This window comes from Macaca mulatta, chromosome 2, assembly GCF_049350105.2.
Source record: "Macaca mulatta isolate MMU2019108-1 chromosome 2, T2T-MMU8v2.0, whole genome shotgun sequence".
NCBI classification, from domain to species: domain Eukaryota; kingdom Metazoa; phylum Chordata; class Mammalia; order Primates; family Cercopithecidae; genus Macaca; species Macaca mulatta.
In genome coordinates, this window is record NC_133407.1 from 38,995,380 (window position 1) to 39,013,831 (window position 18,452).

Genomic DNA, 18,452 nt, shown 5'->3' on the forward strand with positions numbered 1-18,452 from the left:
CCTCCCGGGTTCCATTAATTCTCCTGCCTCAGCCTTCCGAGTTAGCTGGGATTACAGGCACACACCACCATGCCCAGCTAATTTTTGTATTTTTAGTAGAGATGGGGTCTCACCATGTTGGCGAGGCTGATTGTAAACTCCTGACCTCTGGCAGTCTGCCCACCTTGGCCTCCCAAAGTGTTAGGATTATAGGCATGAGCCACCGCACCAGGCCTGACAGATATTTTTAATTATATATCACTCTTGTGCATATATAAATAAAATACAATGGAAGTAATTGGCTAAAATATTTCTAGAATTTCTTCCATTCAGATTCAAACTCTTTAAAATCACTTTTCAATTTAGAGCCACCTATGTTTATACTTTCTCTGCCATCCAGAGTGTTTGCTGATGACGCATTTCTTAAAAGAGTGTTCTGCTATGATCTTTGGGAATTTTCTGCCAAGTCATTCTGCATGTTTTTTTACAATGGTGTTTTCTTGACCTTACTAGAGTGTGTTCAATAAATGACAACCATGTCACAGTTCTGCCTGGCCAATAGGGATTTTAAGATGCTACCAACTGTAAGATGTATTTCCATTTCAGTGATGTTAAAATGTCCAAAAAAAATGTATTTTAGAATTGAAAAATACTGTAGCTCAATAATTAATGTGATTCTGGCACCAGAAACTTTCTCTTTATTCCTATTAAAGACTGCTGCTTTTTAAAAATGTATTGATAACCAAACTTTTCTTCTAAACTGCCATTTTTGTGAAAATTTTTAAGGTTTTCTTTTCTACTTTGAAGTTTTCTTGTCTTCACATTTTTTTTGCTTAAAGTTAGTAGAGGGACATTTCTATCAACTTTAAAAGAAGCCTGATGAAAAAATAGACCTTCTACATCTCAAATGATTTAATGAAGTCTTCACTAATATACAGAGAGAAATATTTGTTGGTTAATGTAACAGAGTCAAAGCTTATTGCAAAAACAGATGTCATCCTAGTGGAAGATTTTTAGTAAATTGCTAAGAAACTTTTTCTCTCCTTTGCTCTTTCTTGATCAACATTATTTAATCAATAAACATATTACCTCATACTTCTCATGTGAGTGCTTACACCTACTTGAATCTCCTGCTGCTATTCTTTTTGTATTCTGGCCTTCATGAGAAGCCCTGGATCAATCCAGTCATTTGTACCATCTCTCCTTCTACATCAGTCCTGCTGAATGTTTCAGGATCTATCCTTATTTTTGCCTGTTGCTAATCAGATACCTCCTTATTTTCATTAACATCTCTTTCAGATTTTCACTATCTTCCCAAATTCCTTAATACCTCTCCTTTCCCCTAAATTTTAATCAATAATTTTGCTTTCGGTTTCACTGAGAAAAATTGAAGCTGTCATAGAGAAAAATTCCTTATATTTTTCTTCTTCCATATATAAATTGGTTTATTTCCCCCTGCCTCACTAGGAAAGGTTTCCACCTTCCTCTGAGACTAATCCCCTCACCAGGGCTTTGGCTACTAGTTCCTGGGTCCCCAAAGCTGCTTCTGGATCTTTCCCTTCAACATGTACACAAGCTCAAATATTTTCTATCATTTAAGAAAAAATTCATATCTCCATTCTCTTCTAGCTGCCATTTTATAGCCCTCCTTTTCTTAGCAAAAAAAAACTAATGGGAAATCTAGTCTACGTACACCACTTTTTTTGACACCAAATCCCTGCAATTGCACGTGATAAGGGTACCAGCAACCTTCATATTGGCAAATCCAGTTTTTTGTTTTTCCTGGACCACCTAGTAATATCCAGGGCTAGTGACCTCCATTTGGAAAGTCCCTTCTTCAGCCTCCATAAAACTGCTTTCTCCTGGTTTTCTAGTTATCTTTTTCTCTTTCTTCTTAGACTCCCTCTAAGAATTCTGTCCGTCTCTTCAACCCGCAAATGTCTTTGATGCTCAACTTTTCCTCAGTCCAGAGCTGTCCTCACTTTATGCACTCACCCTAAGTAACTTCTCAGAGCTGCGTCTCCAACCCAGATCTTTCTGCTGACCTCCAGGTTTTTATGTTCACATTTCATTCAGTCATCTACCATTTAGATATTCCACAGGTACCTCCTCAAACAACACATTCAGAAAATAACTTTATCTGTCCTGTGGCCACCCCCTGTAAAACAAAAACAAAAAGTCTGTCTTGGGAGTAGCAAGACAAGTCTCCCAGTACTTAAGCCGGAAACCTAAGATTCTTCCCTGTCACTTTCCCCTCCTGCTGTTCTATGGATTCTTCCTCCTGGGCTGGTCAGTGCCCTCCTCTTTGTTATTACTGTCACCTACTTGGTTTAGATTCTCATCACTTCTTGCATAGATTATTATCATAACCTCCTAATTGATTTCTAGGTCTTCAGTCTGGTTCCTATCTATCCTCCACTCAGGTGCTACAGTAATCTTCCTAAAACAAATTTCATCATGTTACTCTCTAGCCTAAAAGTCTTTGTTTTTCTCATAGCTTTCAGAATAAAGTTCAGACTCCTTAGTTTAGCACACAAAGGCCAACTGTGGTTGGCTTTTGCTGCTGCTGCTCTTTTTTCCTGCCCTCTTGCTTGTTTCTATACGCCCCCCAGTGAAACTAGCTGGAACTACTTGTGCTTCGGGACTCACTGTGCAGTGTTCTGCCTCTCTGCCTTCACATATGTGTTTCCCTCTACCTGGAGTATTCTTCCCTTCCTTTTTGTCTAAGTAGCTCTCATTAATCCTTCAAAATTATGTACCTACATCGCTATAGTTTGGGAAGCTTTTCCTAACTCCTCAGTCTGATTCAGATGCTCCCTCTCAAAACAGACAAAGGACATGAAGAAAGGCTTCACAAGTGAACAATGACAGAGTGTCTAATAGGTAAATGAGAAGATATTCAGGCTTACCAGCAATCAAGGAAATGAAGATTAAAACAATGTTAATTCTGTTTTTTTCATCGATCAAATTACCAAAAATTTAAAGAAAGGAATCAGTCCAAGAAGACATGGAGAAACAGGCCCTTTTCTAGATTGGCCCTGTGTATCTAATGACCTTTTTTGAAAAAGTATATGTACACACACACACACACACACACACACACATACACATACATCTTTTGACTCAACATTTTACTATGTGGAATATATTATACGCAAATAACTAAAGAGCTATGTAAAGTGTATGTAAAAGAATGTTTATCACTGCTCATTTGAAAACAATTAGTAAATAACCTAAATGTTCAGCAATAACAAATGACTAAATAATTTTGTTTATATGATAGAATATTCATTAAAATGCTCTGTGTCTGTTTTGACATGGAAGCACATTTATGAGATATTGTCAAAGTAAGTTATAGTATGGTCCAAATTTTGTAAAAAATATATACATTTATAAATTTTCATAAGAGAAAGTTAAAGTATATCCATAAGAATATCAACAGTGTTTATTTCTGCTAGTGAATATTGCCCAACTTTTCTGAAAAGAACATTTATTAATTGTGGGAGCAAAATGGGAGAAACTTGACCTCACTCCTGATAGCTGCTGTGCTTGCTTGCTTCTGTTCCTGCCCTCATTAAACGTTGAGCACTCTGAAGACCATCACTATATGTCATTTGGCAACATTCTCCCAGGGTCTGGCACAGAGTAGGGAATGTTTGATAAGTGAATCAGAGCAATAACAGCAATAACATTTATTGTGCATTTCCTGAGTCTCAGGTATTGTTGTAAGCATCTAACATATGTTAACTTAATCTTCATGAGATGGATGTTATTATTCTCTCCATTTTGCTGTTGAAACAGACTGACAAGGTTAACCAGCTTATATTAGGCCACACTGGCAGGATTGGGATTCAAACCCATGCAGCCTAACTTTCTTTTAGACGCAGGATAGCATGGTGCTTCTGAGTTAGGTTGGATCTCTGATTGAAAATAGTGGATTAGATTCCATGTCTAAGATTCCATCTGGTTAACTGGGCATCAATTGAATTATGGTCTGAATAAAAAGCCAGAATTTTACACCCATAGGTCTGAAACAAATAGCAGGGAAAGTAATCTTTGATGCTTCGGCATTTTTTTTTTAACTCAAATTATTTTAGACTGTAAATTTCTCATTGGTCATTGGTGCCACCCCTTGAGGTTTGATTTTCTGCTGTTGATGTCCTTTCAAAACATACTCAAAGACCTAAATTTGTGATTCGTTCTTTTAAGTCTTACCCCATCCCCTTTTTCTTTCTCAGCAAGATGACTCACGAAAAGTTCATCAGATTTTTATTTATTTACTTATTTTTATGTATGTATGTATGTATGTATTTTTTGACATGGAGTCTCGCTCTGTCACCCAGGCTGGAGTACAGTAGCATGATCTCGGCTCACTGCAACCTCCACCTTCTGGGTTCAAGAAATTCTCCTGCCCCAGCCTCCCGATTAGCTGGGACTGCAGGCCATGTCATCTCCCATTGTCCCCTTGCTTTCTCTGCTCCACCCACTTTGGTCTCTTTGCCATTCTTTTAGTGAATCACGCATGCTCCACTCTAGGGCCTTTGTACTTGCGGTTATTCTGCCCTGGAGGATTTACCTCATAATACCTCCTTGGCCTGCTTCCTCTAGTCTTTCAGGTCTCTGCTCTTCAGATGTCAGTGAGGTCTTCTCTGACAACCCTTCATAAAACAGAACCCTCCCAGTGTTTCTAAACCCTTGCCCTGCATTATTTTTCTCCCCAACACATGCCACCATGTAAGTTTATATGTTTAACTTGTATATTGGGGTTTTTCCCCGTGTTTTATTTCCTGCTTTATCCCTAGTGTATACAAAGAGCCTGGTACACACAGTAGGTAGCCAGTATTTGTTGACTGAATAAACACATTGACAGAACCTTCTTGGAAAGCAACTATAGTATATTTTAAAAGCCGTTTTTTTGTAAGAGAATGATTAAGTCAATTCTGTCCACTTGATGCAGAGAGAGAGAGATATCCGCATGGGGCAGGATCTGGGAGATGGGATCAAGATCAGTAATGAAACTTGTTTTTTCTCTCAGTAAGCAAAGAGAAGATGATGGGAGAATAATTTCTAAGGATAGAGGAAATTTGAGACTCAAGAACAGGTAATAGGTGTTGGTAGTCTTTGAGAAGACTAGGTTGATGGAAGCGAAAGGTTGGTGCGGGGACATAGTAGAAAATATGATTATAGATGGATGGGAACAGGTGTTGAGGGACTTAAAAGTGAGTCAAAAAGAGATAGACTTGCTGTGATCCATGAGGAGATCAGAAATGTGAATTCTTAAGCTGTGAGGGATGAAAATGCCATGTAAATCTAAGCTTAGTATCATATAAGGTGGCAAGGAGCATGCAATAAGAAATTCATCTCAGAGGTAGATGTGACAAGGTAGAGTTGAGGTAATATTACTGTAGGCAATAAGGAGTATAAGGTGTGATGAAACAAAGGCATGAGTTGAATATCAGCTGTAAGGGATATTGCAGATAATAAGGCTTGGTGGTTAACTGCATATGGGATGCAAAGAAAGAGGAAATTAAAAGTTCCAGCATTAAAAATAATATTTCCTTTTAATTATTTTCTTTTTTATTACAGGTTTCTCTGTCATTCACAGAAAAATGGATCATTTAAACCCTTGGAGGACTCAGTTATCACAATACTTCTCTGCTACCAACTAAGATTTATGATAGTAAATTTATGACAGCAAACTTCCATGCTATGGAACTGTTGAAGAACTAAAAGAGGATATTCTTTCATCACAATAATTCTGCAGTATCATATTACTAAATAAAATTAAAAAGCACAATTATTAAATTATTAAATTTGCCAGTACAAGCACACATGTGCAGCAGCTACTGTATCCTGATAGTTACCAAACCTCAAATATAAATGATTTCCCTTCATGGGAAAAGCCATTATATTTGGAAGAAACCACTGAACATTGTTATTAAATATATTTTCAGCTAATTGTCATTTAGGAGAATTTTCATGAAACAAGTTCTAGAAAGTTCCAAGTCCCACCAGTAAGTGGATTTGATATTATGGCAGCAACTTACAGACTTGTGGTTAGTACTGTGAACCACTATAGCAGTGTGGTGATAGACCGGCGTTTTGAACAAGCTATACATTATTGCACTGGAACCTGCCACACCTTCACACATGGAGTTGACTGCATTGTGGTACACCATAGTGTTTGTGCAGACCTCTTGCACATCCCTGTGTCTCAGTTCAAAGATGCAGATCTGAACTCTATGTTTCTACCCCAAGAAAATGGGCTTTGCTCGACTGAAGGAGACTATCCCCAACAGGCCTTCACAGGCATACCCAGGGTCAAGAGAGGATCTACATTTCAGAATACCTGCAACTTAAAGGACATTGCAGGAGAAGCAATCAGTTTTGCCAGTGGGAAAATAAAAGAATTTTCCCTTGAAAAACTCAAAAACTCTAACCATGCAGCTTACAGAAAGGGAAGGAAAGTTAAGTCTGACTCATTTAATAGGAGGTCAGTTGATTTGGACTTGCTTTGTGGCCATTATAACAATGATGGGAACGCCCCATCCTTTGGTTTACTGAGGAGTTCTTCAGTTGAGGAAAAACCTTTATCTCATAGAAACTCACTTGATACGAATCTGACTTCCATGTTTCTTCAAAACTTCTCTGAAGAAGACTTGGTTACTCAGATTTTGGAAAAACATAAAATAGATAATTTTTCTTCTGGGACAGACATAAAGATGTGTTTGGATATCTTATTGAAATGCTCTGAGGATTTAAAAAAATGCACAGACATCATAAAACAATGCATAAAGAAAAAGTCAGGGAGTAGCATCAATGAAGGAAGTGGTAATGATACATTTTCTAGCTCTGAAACTGTCTATATGAATGTAATGACCAGGTTAGCATCCTATCTGAAAAAATTACCATTTGAATTCATGCAGTCTGGGAATAATGAGGCTCTAGATTTAACAGAACTGATCAGTAATATGCCTAGCTTACAGCTGACTCCCTTCTCTCCAGTGTTTGGCACTGAACAACCCCCTAAATATGAAGATGTTGTCCAGCTCTCAGCTTCTGACTCTGGACAATTTCAAACTATTGAATTGCAAGATGACAAGCCTAATTCTAGGAAGATGGACACTGTACAATCCATTCCAAACAACTCCACAAATTCCTTATATAACTTAGAGGTAAATGATCCTAGAACTCTAAAAGCTGTCCGGGTTCAATCACAGTCATTAACCATGAACCCTTTAGAAAATGTTTCTTCTAGTGACTTAATGGAAACTCTTTATATCGAAGAAGAGTCAGATGGAAAGAAAGCATTAGATAAAGGACAAAAGACAGAGAATGGACCTAGTCATGAGTTATTAAAGATACATGAACATAGAGCAGAATTTCCAGAACATGCTACTCATCTTAAAAAATGCCCTGCCTCAATGCAAAATGAAATTGGTAAGATATTTGAGAAATCATTTGTTCATCTACCTAAGGAAGACTGTAAATCAAAAGTTTCTAAAGTTGAAGAGGGAGACCAGAGAGATTTTACAAATTCCAGTAGCCAAGAAGAGATAGATAAATTGTTAATGGATTTGGAATCTTTTTCACAGAAGATGGAGACCTCTCTAAGAGAGCCACTTGCAAAGGGTAAAAACTCTAATTCTTTAAATAGTCACAGTCAGTTGACTGGTCAGACCCTTGTAGATCCTGAGCCTAAATCTAAAGTCTCTTCACCCATAGAAAAAGTCTCGCCTTCCTGTCTAACAAGGATTATCGAAACCAATGGACACAAAATAGAGGAAGAGGATCGAGCCCTCTTACTGCGAATTCTGGAAAGCATTGAAGACTTTGCTCAAGAACTAGTTGAATGCAAATCAAGCAGAGGGAGCCTATCACAAGAGAAGGAAATGATGCAAATTCTACAGGAAACCTTGACAACTTCCTCCCAGGCCAATTTATCAGTCTGTAGAAGTCCTGTTGGTGATAAAGCCAAAGATACTACTTCAGCAGTTTTGATTCAGCAGACTCCAGAGGTGATCAAGGTAAGCCCCAACAATTTTGAGTCCTAGGAACTCTTTAAAAAATGTTTTAGTGTTTGAAAATTTTATAAAGAAAAACTTTTTTGTTAGCCATTTTTTGTTCTACTAAAGCTCGTGCCCTGCTCTAGGAATGATCTCACTCAGCTCAGAGTCAGTAAAAAGCAAAGATTATACAAGATAATATATAAAAAAAGGAAAAAGCAGACTTTAGACTCAGACTGGTTTCTACTACCCTCCCCATACCCTTCATCTTCTTCCCAGCTCTGTGACCAAAGGAAAATTACTTACCTTTAATATCCTCATCTTTATGGTGGAAATAAGGATCAAAATAACTCGTGTGAAACATAAGCAAGGTTCCTTACACAAAGTAGGCATTTAATATTAGTCCTCACCCTCCCCAGCCAACCAAGAGACCGGTTGTTACTGCATGCCTGTGTAGACCTGTGTAAGGTTAGTGTAGAGAACAAAAGAAGAGAAGACATGATTCTTAGAGATCTTAAAATCTACTTGTAGAGACAAAACTGACAATGTCTGAAACAGTTTATGAACATGTGAACACCATTCTGAAAGCATTGTCATAACAGTAGGCCTTCAAAGAAGGTAAAGACTAAAGGGTAAGATTTGATTCTCCAGGCACCTGAGAATAAATATCAATCTAGAATCATAGAAGTGTTTTCAAAAGTTTTTAATCCATCCCCCTACTGAAAGTACTGCTTTTGAATACTCCCAGAAAGGCAGTTGTCTTCCCATTTTATTTACATATGTGTGTCGTAGTGCACCAGGATTATTCCTTGTTCATTTTGTAAGTCCAACATGGGTTAGCAAGAGGCTCTGCTCTACTTCACTCAAGGACCCAGTCTGATGGAGGCTCCATGTTCTCACTGCTGCCTATTGACTCATCTGGAATATGTGGCTTTTGAGTTCACTGAAGGAGGGGAACAAAGGGTGATGCTTTTAACTGCCTTGTCCCAAACTTGGACACACTTCATTTCTGCTCACAGTCCAGTGATTCCCAACCTAAAATCTGAGAAACATAGAAAAGCACATGGAATATTTGTTAAGCACTGCCCCTACTACATGAATGAGCTACATGTATCAACATGTATGAATTCAGACATAAAGCCAAATCGACAAAAGCAAGTGGTAAAATAAGGATATGAATCATTTTGAGATATATACATTTTTACAGAAAGTATGAAGAAATACATGGATACACAAAATCCAGTGTTAATGGTTAATCCTGGAGGAAGGGAAATGCAACTGAGGAAGGGCATACAGGGGGCCTGAATAGTATTAGTCATATTTTACTTCATAATCTGGGTAGTAGATCCATAAGTATTTTGTCATGTTATTCTTTATGCTTTTTATATTCTTAAATATTACATAGTAATTTTTAAAAAAACTAATTGGATATTTGAGATGCCATTTATGTGACCAAGTTAAAATACAAGTTACATGTTAGGCTTCTCATTGCAAGTTTCATTTGAGCAGGGGAAAAACTGGGGAAAAAATCAGATGAATCTTTCTTTCCGTGGTACAGGTTGAGCATCCAAAATCCAAAGTGCTCTAAAATTTGAAACTTTTTGGGCACCAACATGATGCCACAGGTGGAAAATTCTGCACCTGACCTTGTGACAGGTCACTGTCAAAACGCTATCAAAACCTTGTTTCAAGTACAAAATTCTTTAAAATACTGTTTAAAATTACCTTCAAGCTATGTATATATATGAAACAAATTTCATGTTTAGACTTGGGCCCCATCCCCAAGGTATCTCATTATGTATATGCAGATATTCCAAAATCCAAAAAAAATCTAAATCTAAAACACTTCTGGTCTTGAGCATTTTGAATAAGGAATACTTAATCTGTATGTTTTGTGGCTGCTATTCTTCTGTGGACTTTTTTAGTTAACTAGCAACACTAAAGTTTAAAACAATATGTACTTAATAAGGTTATTAAGTGATTATTTGGTTCTAAATATTGCAGATGTTCCCTGAGCATTTCTGTGAAATTACTTTGTGTGAGTCTCCTCATTTGTTGGTTCACAGGTGGTAATATCTTTAGTTTTGGGTCAACACTAGGGGAGAAACTTGGAATTAATCACAAAAGTAAGAAAAATCCCTTCATGTGGTTTTTTTCCCACATGGCACAATGCAGGACACAGGCAATACTGATGTACTTAATAGTTTGTTATAAAGGAAAGAAAATACCTACATAGCAACTTCAAAATGATAATAATGTCATAAGAGCGACTAGTTATTGTGAACTAAGGCATACTGAGACATTTAAAGGTATTATCTCACTATTTTCCCTCACAATAACCTGTCTGCCCATTGAAGAACATCTACTTTCTCTGATGACCTATTCCAATGTCTTAAAACCATTATAACCAGAAACTCTCACTGTGATACGGTGTTCTGAATTTTACTCAACCCTCTTCTCCCATTACCTTCTGTGACAAAAAGGAGACAAATTCTCTAAAAAGAGATGGACTGCATAAAGTAGAAAATGTCTGAGCATCACCTGTCCTGTGTCCCTGGCTAACACCCATGACCCCCAATCTAGGTACAACTACCTTAAAATGCCACACTGGGCTCTAAATGTGCTCCCCAATTTTTTGACAAGTAATGAACTGAAATCAAAATCTTATTAAAAGACTGTCTCCTGCTATTCTTTTAAATAAGTTTCAATATCACAGAATATAATAAAATTTGATGAGATTTCTTCTTGATAGAAGTTGAAAAAGTAATTAATGAAAAGCTAATTTAAAGAGACAGATAATATAAAATGTTTAATTCAGGAAGATGCTTAATGCAAGAAGACAAACCATTCTTCCTTGACTCAGTTCCCTTCCTACTTGTCTTTTTTTTTTAATCTTATGAAAAATTTAAGTGAGGAATTGGCAAACATTTCTGTGAAGGGCAAGATAGTAAATATTTTAGGCTTTATGGGTCAGAGTCTCTGTCATGTAGTCTTATTTGCTCTTGACAAGACAAACCAACAGCCAAACAACCCAATGCTTTAAAAATGTAAACCATTCTTAGCTCTAAGACTTAAAAAAACAGGCAGTGGGCCAGATTTGGTCAATGGTCTGAAGTTTGTCAACCCATTTTAAGCAAATAGAAAAGTATGGTGAATAATATAAAAGCACTGTTATCACTCATCACTTAGCTTTGTCAAATCTTAACGTTTTACTGTTTGCTTCAAAACTCCAACTACCTTTTGTCCCAGGAGAGTTCAGCAAGAGACTAAATAGATATATCATGAATCCATTATTTCTCTCAAACCTAAGCTTTGTGATAGTTTTATCTTGATAATAAAGGGCAACAAAAATTGTTCTAACAGAACTTTCCTTCCTAGAGAATATAGGGAAATTTCAGGCTGCTGTGCTTGTATTATTATGAATTCCAAGTTAGTAGAATCCACACCAATAAGGGATAGAGAGTAAGAAGCCTACCTGTTGTTCGGATGGTAACCTTTTCCCATCGGTTTTCTGGAGTTTAAAGTCAGAATTTAAGCAGGCAGTCTACCTGACAACCTAATTCACATCTAATCTTCTCTTTCTCCGTTCGGCCTCCAAAAATATTATCTCAAGCTCTCAAGTGTACCCGAGGTAAAAATGAAATATTGAAATAAGAATATGGAAGAAGATGTGTGAATCTCTCTTAAGTTTCCACATCTGGGCTACTAGTCTCTGTTGGCCTCTATTTAGCATTAAATAGCTATTTTTTGAATGAATAAATGAATAAGTGGAGGAATAACCAAGTGAGGGGATTTTCACTCTCCTGCTCTGTCTCCTTCTCAAATGGAAACTGCTCCCTTGCCTGAGGACTGTCCCTTTCCCTGCTTTTTGCTTCTCAAGGATGGGTACAAGAGGACCTGACCTCAGGGTGCCCTTCTCGGACTTCAGGGTAGTGCCTCAGCAAGACTCAAGTATCTTACCTAGACCTCTAAGTCTTTTAATTCCTGTAGCTTTTAACACCTAAAAAATGACAGCACCCTAGGAAGGGTCCGGTCACCTTTCCTGGCAAGAGGGGAAGACATCATGAGAGTGTAGATTGTTTTACTTTATTACGGGGCAGAAATCCCTCAATAATATGCTGTAGCTATTTCGAGGAGAGGGTGCTTTCTTGATCACCATTGTTCCCACAGGCTTTCTTACAGTACACCATATACGAGCTCTTTGTTTAAATTTTGAAAATTTTGTAACCATTTATTTTCTCTTTAAGGAATACCTATATATTGTCCTTTTGCCCATTCTTAGAAGTTGCCATCTTCCTCCTCATGGATTTGGGTTGGAAAAGGATATTTCTGGCCATTTAATTTTAGTACAATTGTTTGTTTTTTATTTGTTTTTGGATGCCCGAGAGAGAAGTCTTTGAAGGTGGGCATGATTTCTGTTGTTACTGGAACTTACTTTGCTTTCTTCTAACCCTGAGCAGGAATATGTATTTGAGATTTCATTCCAGAGTAAATAAAGGATCTTCCTAGGTTAATGATCTAACATTTAGGTTTCTTCAATGTTTAAATAGTATAGTGTATAGTTTTATATGCATATTTGAATGCAGAATAATTAGGAAAATAAATTTAACATTTTAGCAAAGCACATTTTAGGAACTTTGTTAAACGTTCCTTCTGGAGCATTAATAAACACTTTTCTCTCTTTACTTTCTAGGTTTATATCCATGCCTTCATTAACATTAGCCAGTCATGTCACCAAGGGAAAATGTTTGTTCTTCCCTAGCTTTGTAGGTGTTCATGGTGCCTGGGTTCAGTGCTGGGAATACTTGAGTAGAAATCAAGACACTTAGCAATGAAATAGGAGACCATTCTCTCCTCCTCTCAATTACCACCAACCAGATTAACAAAAGTAAACAGATCTGCCTGGTGGCAAATAGGAATTTGTGGAATGAGCCCAACCTGAATATCCCCCTCCACCTTTGGTGGCTTCTGATGTCACGTCCCTTTGCATTAATACCTCCATTCTTTCTGATTAACATCAGGTATCTCAAATATGTCCCCATATATGTTCACAAGAGCCTGGTAGATATATATGTACTGATGTAGAAAGGTCAAGATAAAGTTAAAAATGTAAATTGCAAGATGTACCATTATGATTCCTTTTTGTTATTAATATATTTTTATGCACACAGAAAGTTTGGGCTTCATATGCTCCTTATTGTTCATGTTCCTCCAGAAGTAGAAAGTGAATCTCATATCTAGGTGTTCCTGATAAGTCTGCCCTCTCCCAGCCTCCACTCCACCCTTGGCAGGAGTGAAGAGGAGCTCCCAGAACTCAACTTGCTCCATTAAGCCCACAGGCTTGTCCAACCCTCATAGCTTCACCACTACTCTCTGAGTTAAGGTCATCAGGACTGATCTAATATATCCTTCATCTCTGTTTACATTAGTCACCACCAGAAGTCCAGGAATCCAGATCACCCCCCACCCCCCACCCCACTTTCCTCCTCACACTGCTCTTATATATCTCCTAAGTCCACTTCCAACCCTCTCAACTCCTGAAATCCTTTCACCATGTCCTCTTGCACGCTGAGCTCATGATCATTCACCAGCAAAGTTTCCTATGTCATCTCTCTTCTCTAAACATTTCCCTTCCTATTATAACTGAAACTCCTCTCTTCCTAAGGATATTGTAGGCAGTGAAATGGTGGCTCTGTTCTTTCTCATTCCCACCCCCTATCCCACTGGGCCTGGAGGGGGCAGTAAGTGTTCTTGCATTTCATTGCTGCTCTAGACTATTCTCCTGGCCGCCTCCCTGAAACCAGCCCCGCCCCACCTTTGAACTAATATCATTAGACTCTGCTATCCACTACCCCTTCTGATTGTAGTCATCTACCACCCCAGGTCACTTATTTCTTGAAGGTTTTATCTCCTGGCTTTAGACACACTTTTCAGTATTACTGTTGCCACTGTTCAAGTGTTCAATAGATAAGGTATCCAGTACAGGAGCTTCTGTCCTTTGCCCTTCTTCGTTCATTTTCTGGCCTTATGTTTATGTCAGTGGTTTTAAGAATGTGATTCCCAACTAATAGTGTTAGCATCACCTGGGCACTTGATAGAAATGCATATTCTCATGCCCCAACCCAGACCTAGTAAATCAGAAACTCTGGGGGTAGGGCTCAACACTTTTTGGTTTAACAAGCCCTCTGGGTGATTCTGATAACATGATTATGCTTGAGAATCACTGCCATAATTCGTCACTAAAATCATTTCCTTGAATATACTCTCAGCTTCCTTGTTATCCCCTCATTTCTTGGTACCCACCTGGAATTTGCTCTAACTCAGATTCAATTGTGTTCTCTCTCTACTCTGAGCTTTTATTTGTGCAGCTGAACTTGGCTAGAGGAGATCACACAACCATGCTGAGTGGTCTTGCTTTAAATTCATGACCACCAACGTCCAGTGGGTCTTTAGTACCGTCTGGCAGTCCTACTGTGTTTCCCTAGTCCATTCACTTCCCCCCTCTGCAGGTGCCTTATTCCCTGTCCTCTAACCTCCAGCATCTTTCCCATCCTCACCCTCAGCTAATAATCTTGTTTCCTATTTTACTGAGAAAACTAACGCAGTCAGAAGAGACCTTTACCCATCTCCTACCCATATCAGTACTAAATATCTTCTCCCTTTCCTTCTATTTCTATTATTTCTATACATGAATCATCCAAGCTCCTATCTTTTTTTTTTTTTTTTTTTTTTTGATATGGAGTCTCACTCTGTCGCCCAGGCTGGTGTGCAATGACAGGATCTTGGCTCACTGCAACCTCTGCCTCCCGCGATTCTCCTGCCTCAGCCTCCCGAGCAGCTGGGACTACAGGCACATGCCACAACGCCTGGCTCATTTTTGTATTTTTAGTAGAGACAGAGTTTCACCATGTTGGTCAGGCTGGTCTTGAACTCCTGACCTCGTGATCTGCCCACCTCAGCCTCCCAAAGTGCTAGGATTACAGGCGTGAGCCACCGCGCCCATCCCCAAGCTCCTATCTAAGGCCAGGCCTACACTGGGCTTTATTAATAGATCCCATCCCCTCCCATCAACTCACAAACACTCCTGCAGAGATTGACCCATTTCTCCCCTGCAGTTTCCCAGCTTTAAAACAAACAGACCCCTAGTGCTCCAACATACCATTTGAGTTAACACTCATTTGTCTGCTCTTCTTCACTCCAGGACTCTTTGAAAGAGCTGTCTGTTATTATTGTTTCCAGTTCCTCCTCTAGCCCTCCTCTTTCTAAATATACCAGACATAATCCCATTTGCTGTTCCCTCTTCCTACGACGCCCCCATCCCATACCTGCAGGACTCGTTCCATCACCACGTCTGTCTTCTTAAAAATATCACTTCACTGAGGCCTTTTTGCCCTAAAAATTGCATGCACACATACAGTCTTTGGTATTCCCTTTCCCCCTTTATTGTTTTTTTTCCCCTCTAACACCACCCCCTGATATATTATTTCAATTACTGTTTGTTTTTCTCCCCTGACTCCTGTCACTAGAATGAAACCTCTGTGAGAACAGGGAATTGTATCTGTTACATTCACTGCTATATCCATGGTAGCTGGCACTCAGTTCGTGCTCAGTTGATATTTGTTAGTAATTGTCACTTTGTATAGGGACTTTTGTTTCTATGTTATATTTCTGTAGTATTTAAATTTTTCCTTACAACTAACCTTATCCTTTTGTAAGAAGAAAAAGATAATAAAGGTAATTTTTCTAAATTCTCTTAGATACCCTAAGAGATTCCACTATTTTAGCCAGGCTTGAGCCCCTGAAACCAGGCTTCCCAATATGATCATCTTCAGAAGTTGGATAAAATTACCTATGTAAACTGATCATTTCAGAAGCTCTATTATACCGTATCTTGCAGTCTACCTCCTTCATAAGAACTGAGAATTACATAGAGATCTTTGAATCAGAGTCATCTCCCTTGAGATTTGCCAGCAAACTGGAACTAATCTAGACTAGGTCTGAGGGGTTATTCTGTCATCCCCTCTCATGGATCTACTTTTGGAGACCACAGTTAAGGTGTTTACCCTGAGAGGTGCTTTGGCATCCAAGAGACATATTTGTTGTACTTCCAGCGTAATGCTCATTGTCACCGGGGTCCTTGACTATCAGTTCCAAGCTCCTGTTTTGACATCTGTGAGTTCAGCTGTCACCCACAATTACTGAGAAATCATACACACACACACACACACACACACACACACACACACACACTCTCACTCTCTCCCCTTCTCTCCCTCTCCCTCTCCCCCTTTCCACCCCTCCCCCCAAGGAAGACACTGGGGCAGAGTATTTTATAGCACCAATCACCAGGCATTTATTTAACATGGCAATGTCAGTGAAATGGAATCCCTTCATTTCTTTTTTCTCCAACGTATTTATAGGCCAAAAATGAATAATTATGGTCTGTATTGAGCAATCTCTAATTGAATTAATTTCTCAAGGAGAAAGGGAAGAAAAAAGGCAGACTAAGAAGTACAGAGAACTCTAGACACTAGAAATTCTAGGGATCCCAGAATTATTATTCCTGATCATTTTAGGCTCTAATTCTTTCTTGCTGTCCCAGATCCTAGAACAACATCTACCCCAAGTATTAAGAACACTAAAAAGCAAAAGTATCAGATTTTGTGGGTTCTTTCTGTTATGAGTCATAGAATGTGTTCCCATAATTTGGAGGCAATTGAAGCAAGACACAAAAATGCTTATTAGGTCTCCTCTGTCATATACATGCCTTCCTATTTTGCTGCAGCCAGTGAAGTCAAGGTTAGAGAATTAGGCTGGAAACAAATAAACTATAGATAACTACCACTACCTGGCCTCCTTCCCCCAACTAGTGTTTCATTATTTAAGAGTTAAAAAAAAAAGTTACACAGAACAAGCCACTAAACAATGAAGAAAACACCAAGTTAGAGCAGAAAGGTCATGAAATCTTAGTATTAACTAATTAGCTTATAACCAGTTGGCTCTCATAAAGCCTATTTACAGGGATATTTTAAAGAAAATCTCTGATTCCAAGCTGTTACCCCTTTTAATTTATTTTTTATTTATTTTTACTTCACTAGGTTTTGGGGGAACAGATGGTATTTGATTACATAGAAAAGTTTGTTAGTGGTGATTTCTGAGATTTTGGTGCACCCATCACCTGAGCAGTGTACACTGTGCCTAATGTATAGTCTTTTATCCCTCACCCCCTTCCCACCTTTCCTCCCAAGTCCCCAAAGTCCGTTCTATCATTCTTATGCCTTTGCATCCTCATAGCTTAGCTCCAACTTATAAGTGAGAACATGCAAGTTTGGCTTTCCATTCCTGAGTTACTTCACCTACAATAATAATCTCCAGTTCCATCCAGGTTGCTGCAAATGCCATTATTTCATTACTTTTTATGGCTAAGTAGTATTCCATGGTTTTGTGTGTGTGTGTGTGTGTGTGTGTGTGTGTGTGTGTGTGTGTGTGAGAGAGAGAGAGAGAGAGAGAGTATGTGTATGTATCACATTTTGTTTATCCATTCATTGATGGCTGAGCGTTTGGGCTGGTTCCATAGTTTTGCAATTGCAAATTGTGCTGCTATCAACATGAGTGTGCAAGTATCTTTTTTGTATAATGACTTCTTTTCCTCTGGGTAGATACGCAGTAGTGGGATTGCTGGATCAAATGGTAGATCTGCTTTCTGTTCTTTAAGGAATTTTCATAATGTTTTCCAGACTGATTGTACTAGTTTACATTCCCACCAGCAGTGTAAAAGTGTTGCCTTTTCACCACCATGCCAATATCTACTCTTTTTTGATTTTTTAAATTATGGCCATTCTTGCAGGAGTAAGGTGGTATCGCATTGTGGTATTGATTTGCATTTTGCTGATCATTAGTGATGTTGAGCGTTTTTTCATATATTTGTTGGCCATTTGTATGTCTTCTCTTAAGACTTGTTTTATTTATGTCCTTAGCCCACTTTCTGATGGGATTGTTTGTTTTTTTCTTGCTGATTTGTTTGAGTTCTGTGTAGATTCTGGATATTAGCCCTTTGTCAGATGCATAGTTTACAAAGATTTTCTCCCACGCTGTGGGTTGTCTGTTTAATCTGCTGATTATTTCTTTTGCTATGCAGAAGCTTTTTAGTTTAATTAAGTCCCATCTGTTTATCTCTGCTTCTGTTGCATTTGCTTTTGGGTCCTTGGTCATGAAGTCTTCGCCTAAGCAAACCTTCGCCTAGAAGGTTTTTTCCAATGTTATCTTCTAGAATTTTTATGGTTTCAGGTCTTAGATTTAAGTCCTTGATCCATCTTGAGTTGATTTTTGTGTAAGATGAGAAATGAGGATCCAGTTTCATTCTTCTACATGTAGTTTGCCAATTATTCCAGCACTATTTGTTGAATAGGGTGTCCTTTCCCCACTTTATGTTTTTATTTGGCTTGTCAAAGATCAGTTGGTTGTAAG

General features: G+C 38.4%; 1 protein-coding gene across 5 annotated transcripts in view; it reads left to right on the forward strand.

Annotated features, from left to right (window-relative positions):
- PPP2R3A (protein phosphatase 2 regulatory subunit B''alpha) overlaps window positions 1-18,452 on the forward strand; it is a 193,813-nt gene that overhangs the window by 36,624 nt on the left and 138,737 nt on the right. For all 5 annotated transcript variants that reach the window (XM_015132061.3, XM_028843433.2, NM_001257608.1 and 2 more), the window contains 1 exon segment: window positions 5,566-8,006. In XM_015132061.3, coding sequence (XP_014987547.1) covers window positions 6,012-8,006 — 1,995 coding nt within the window. In that variant the 5' untranslated portion in view covers window positions 5,566-6,011.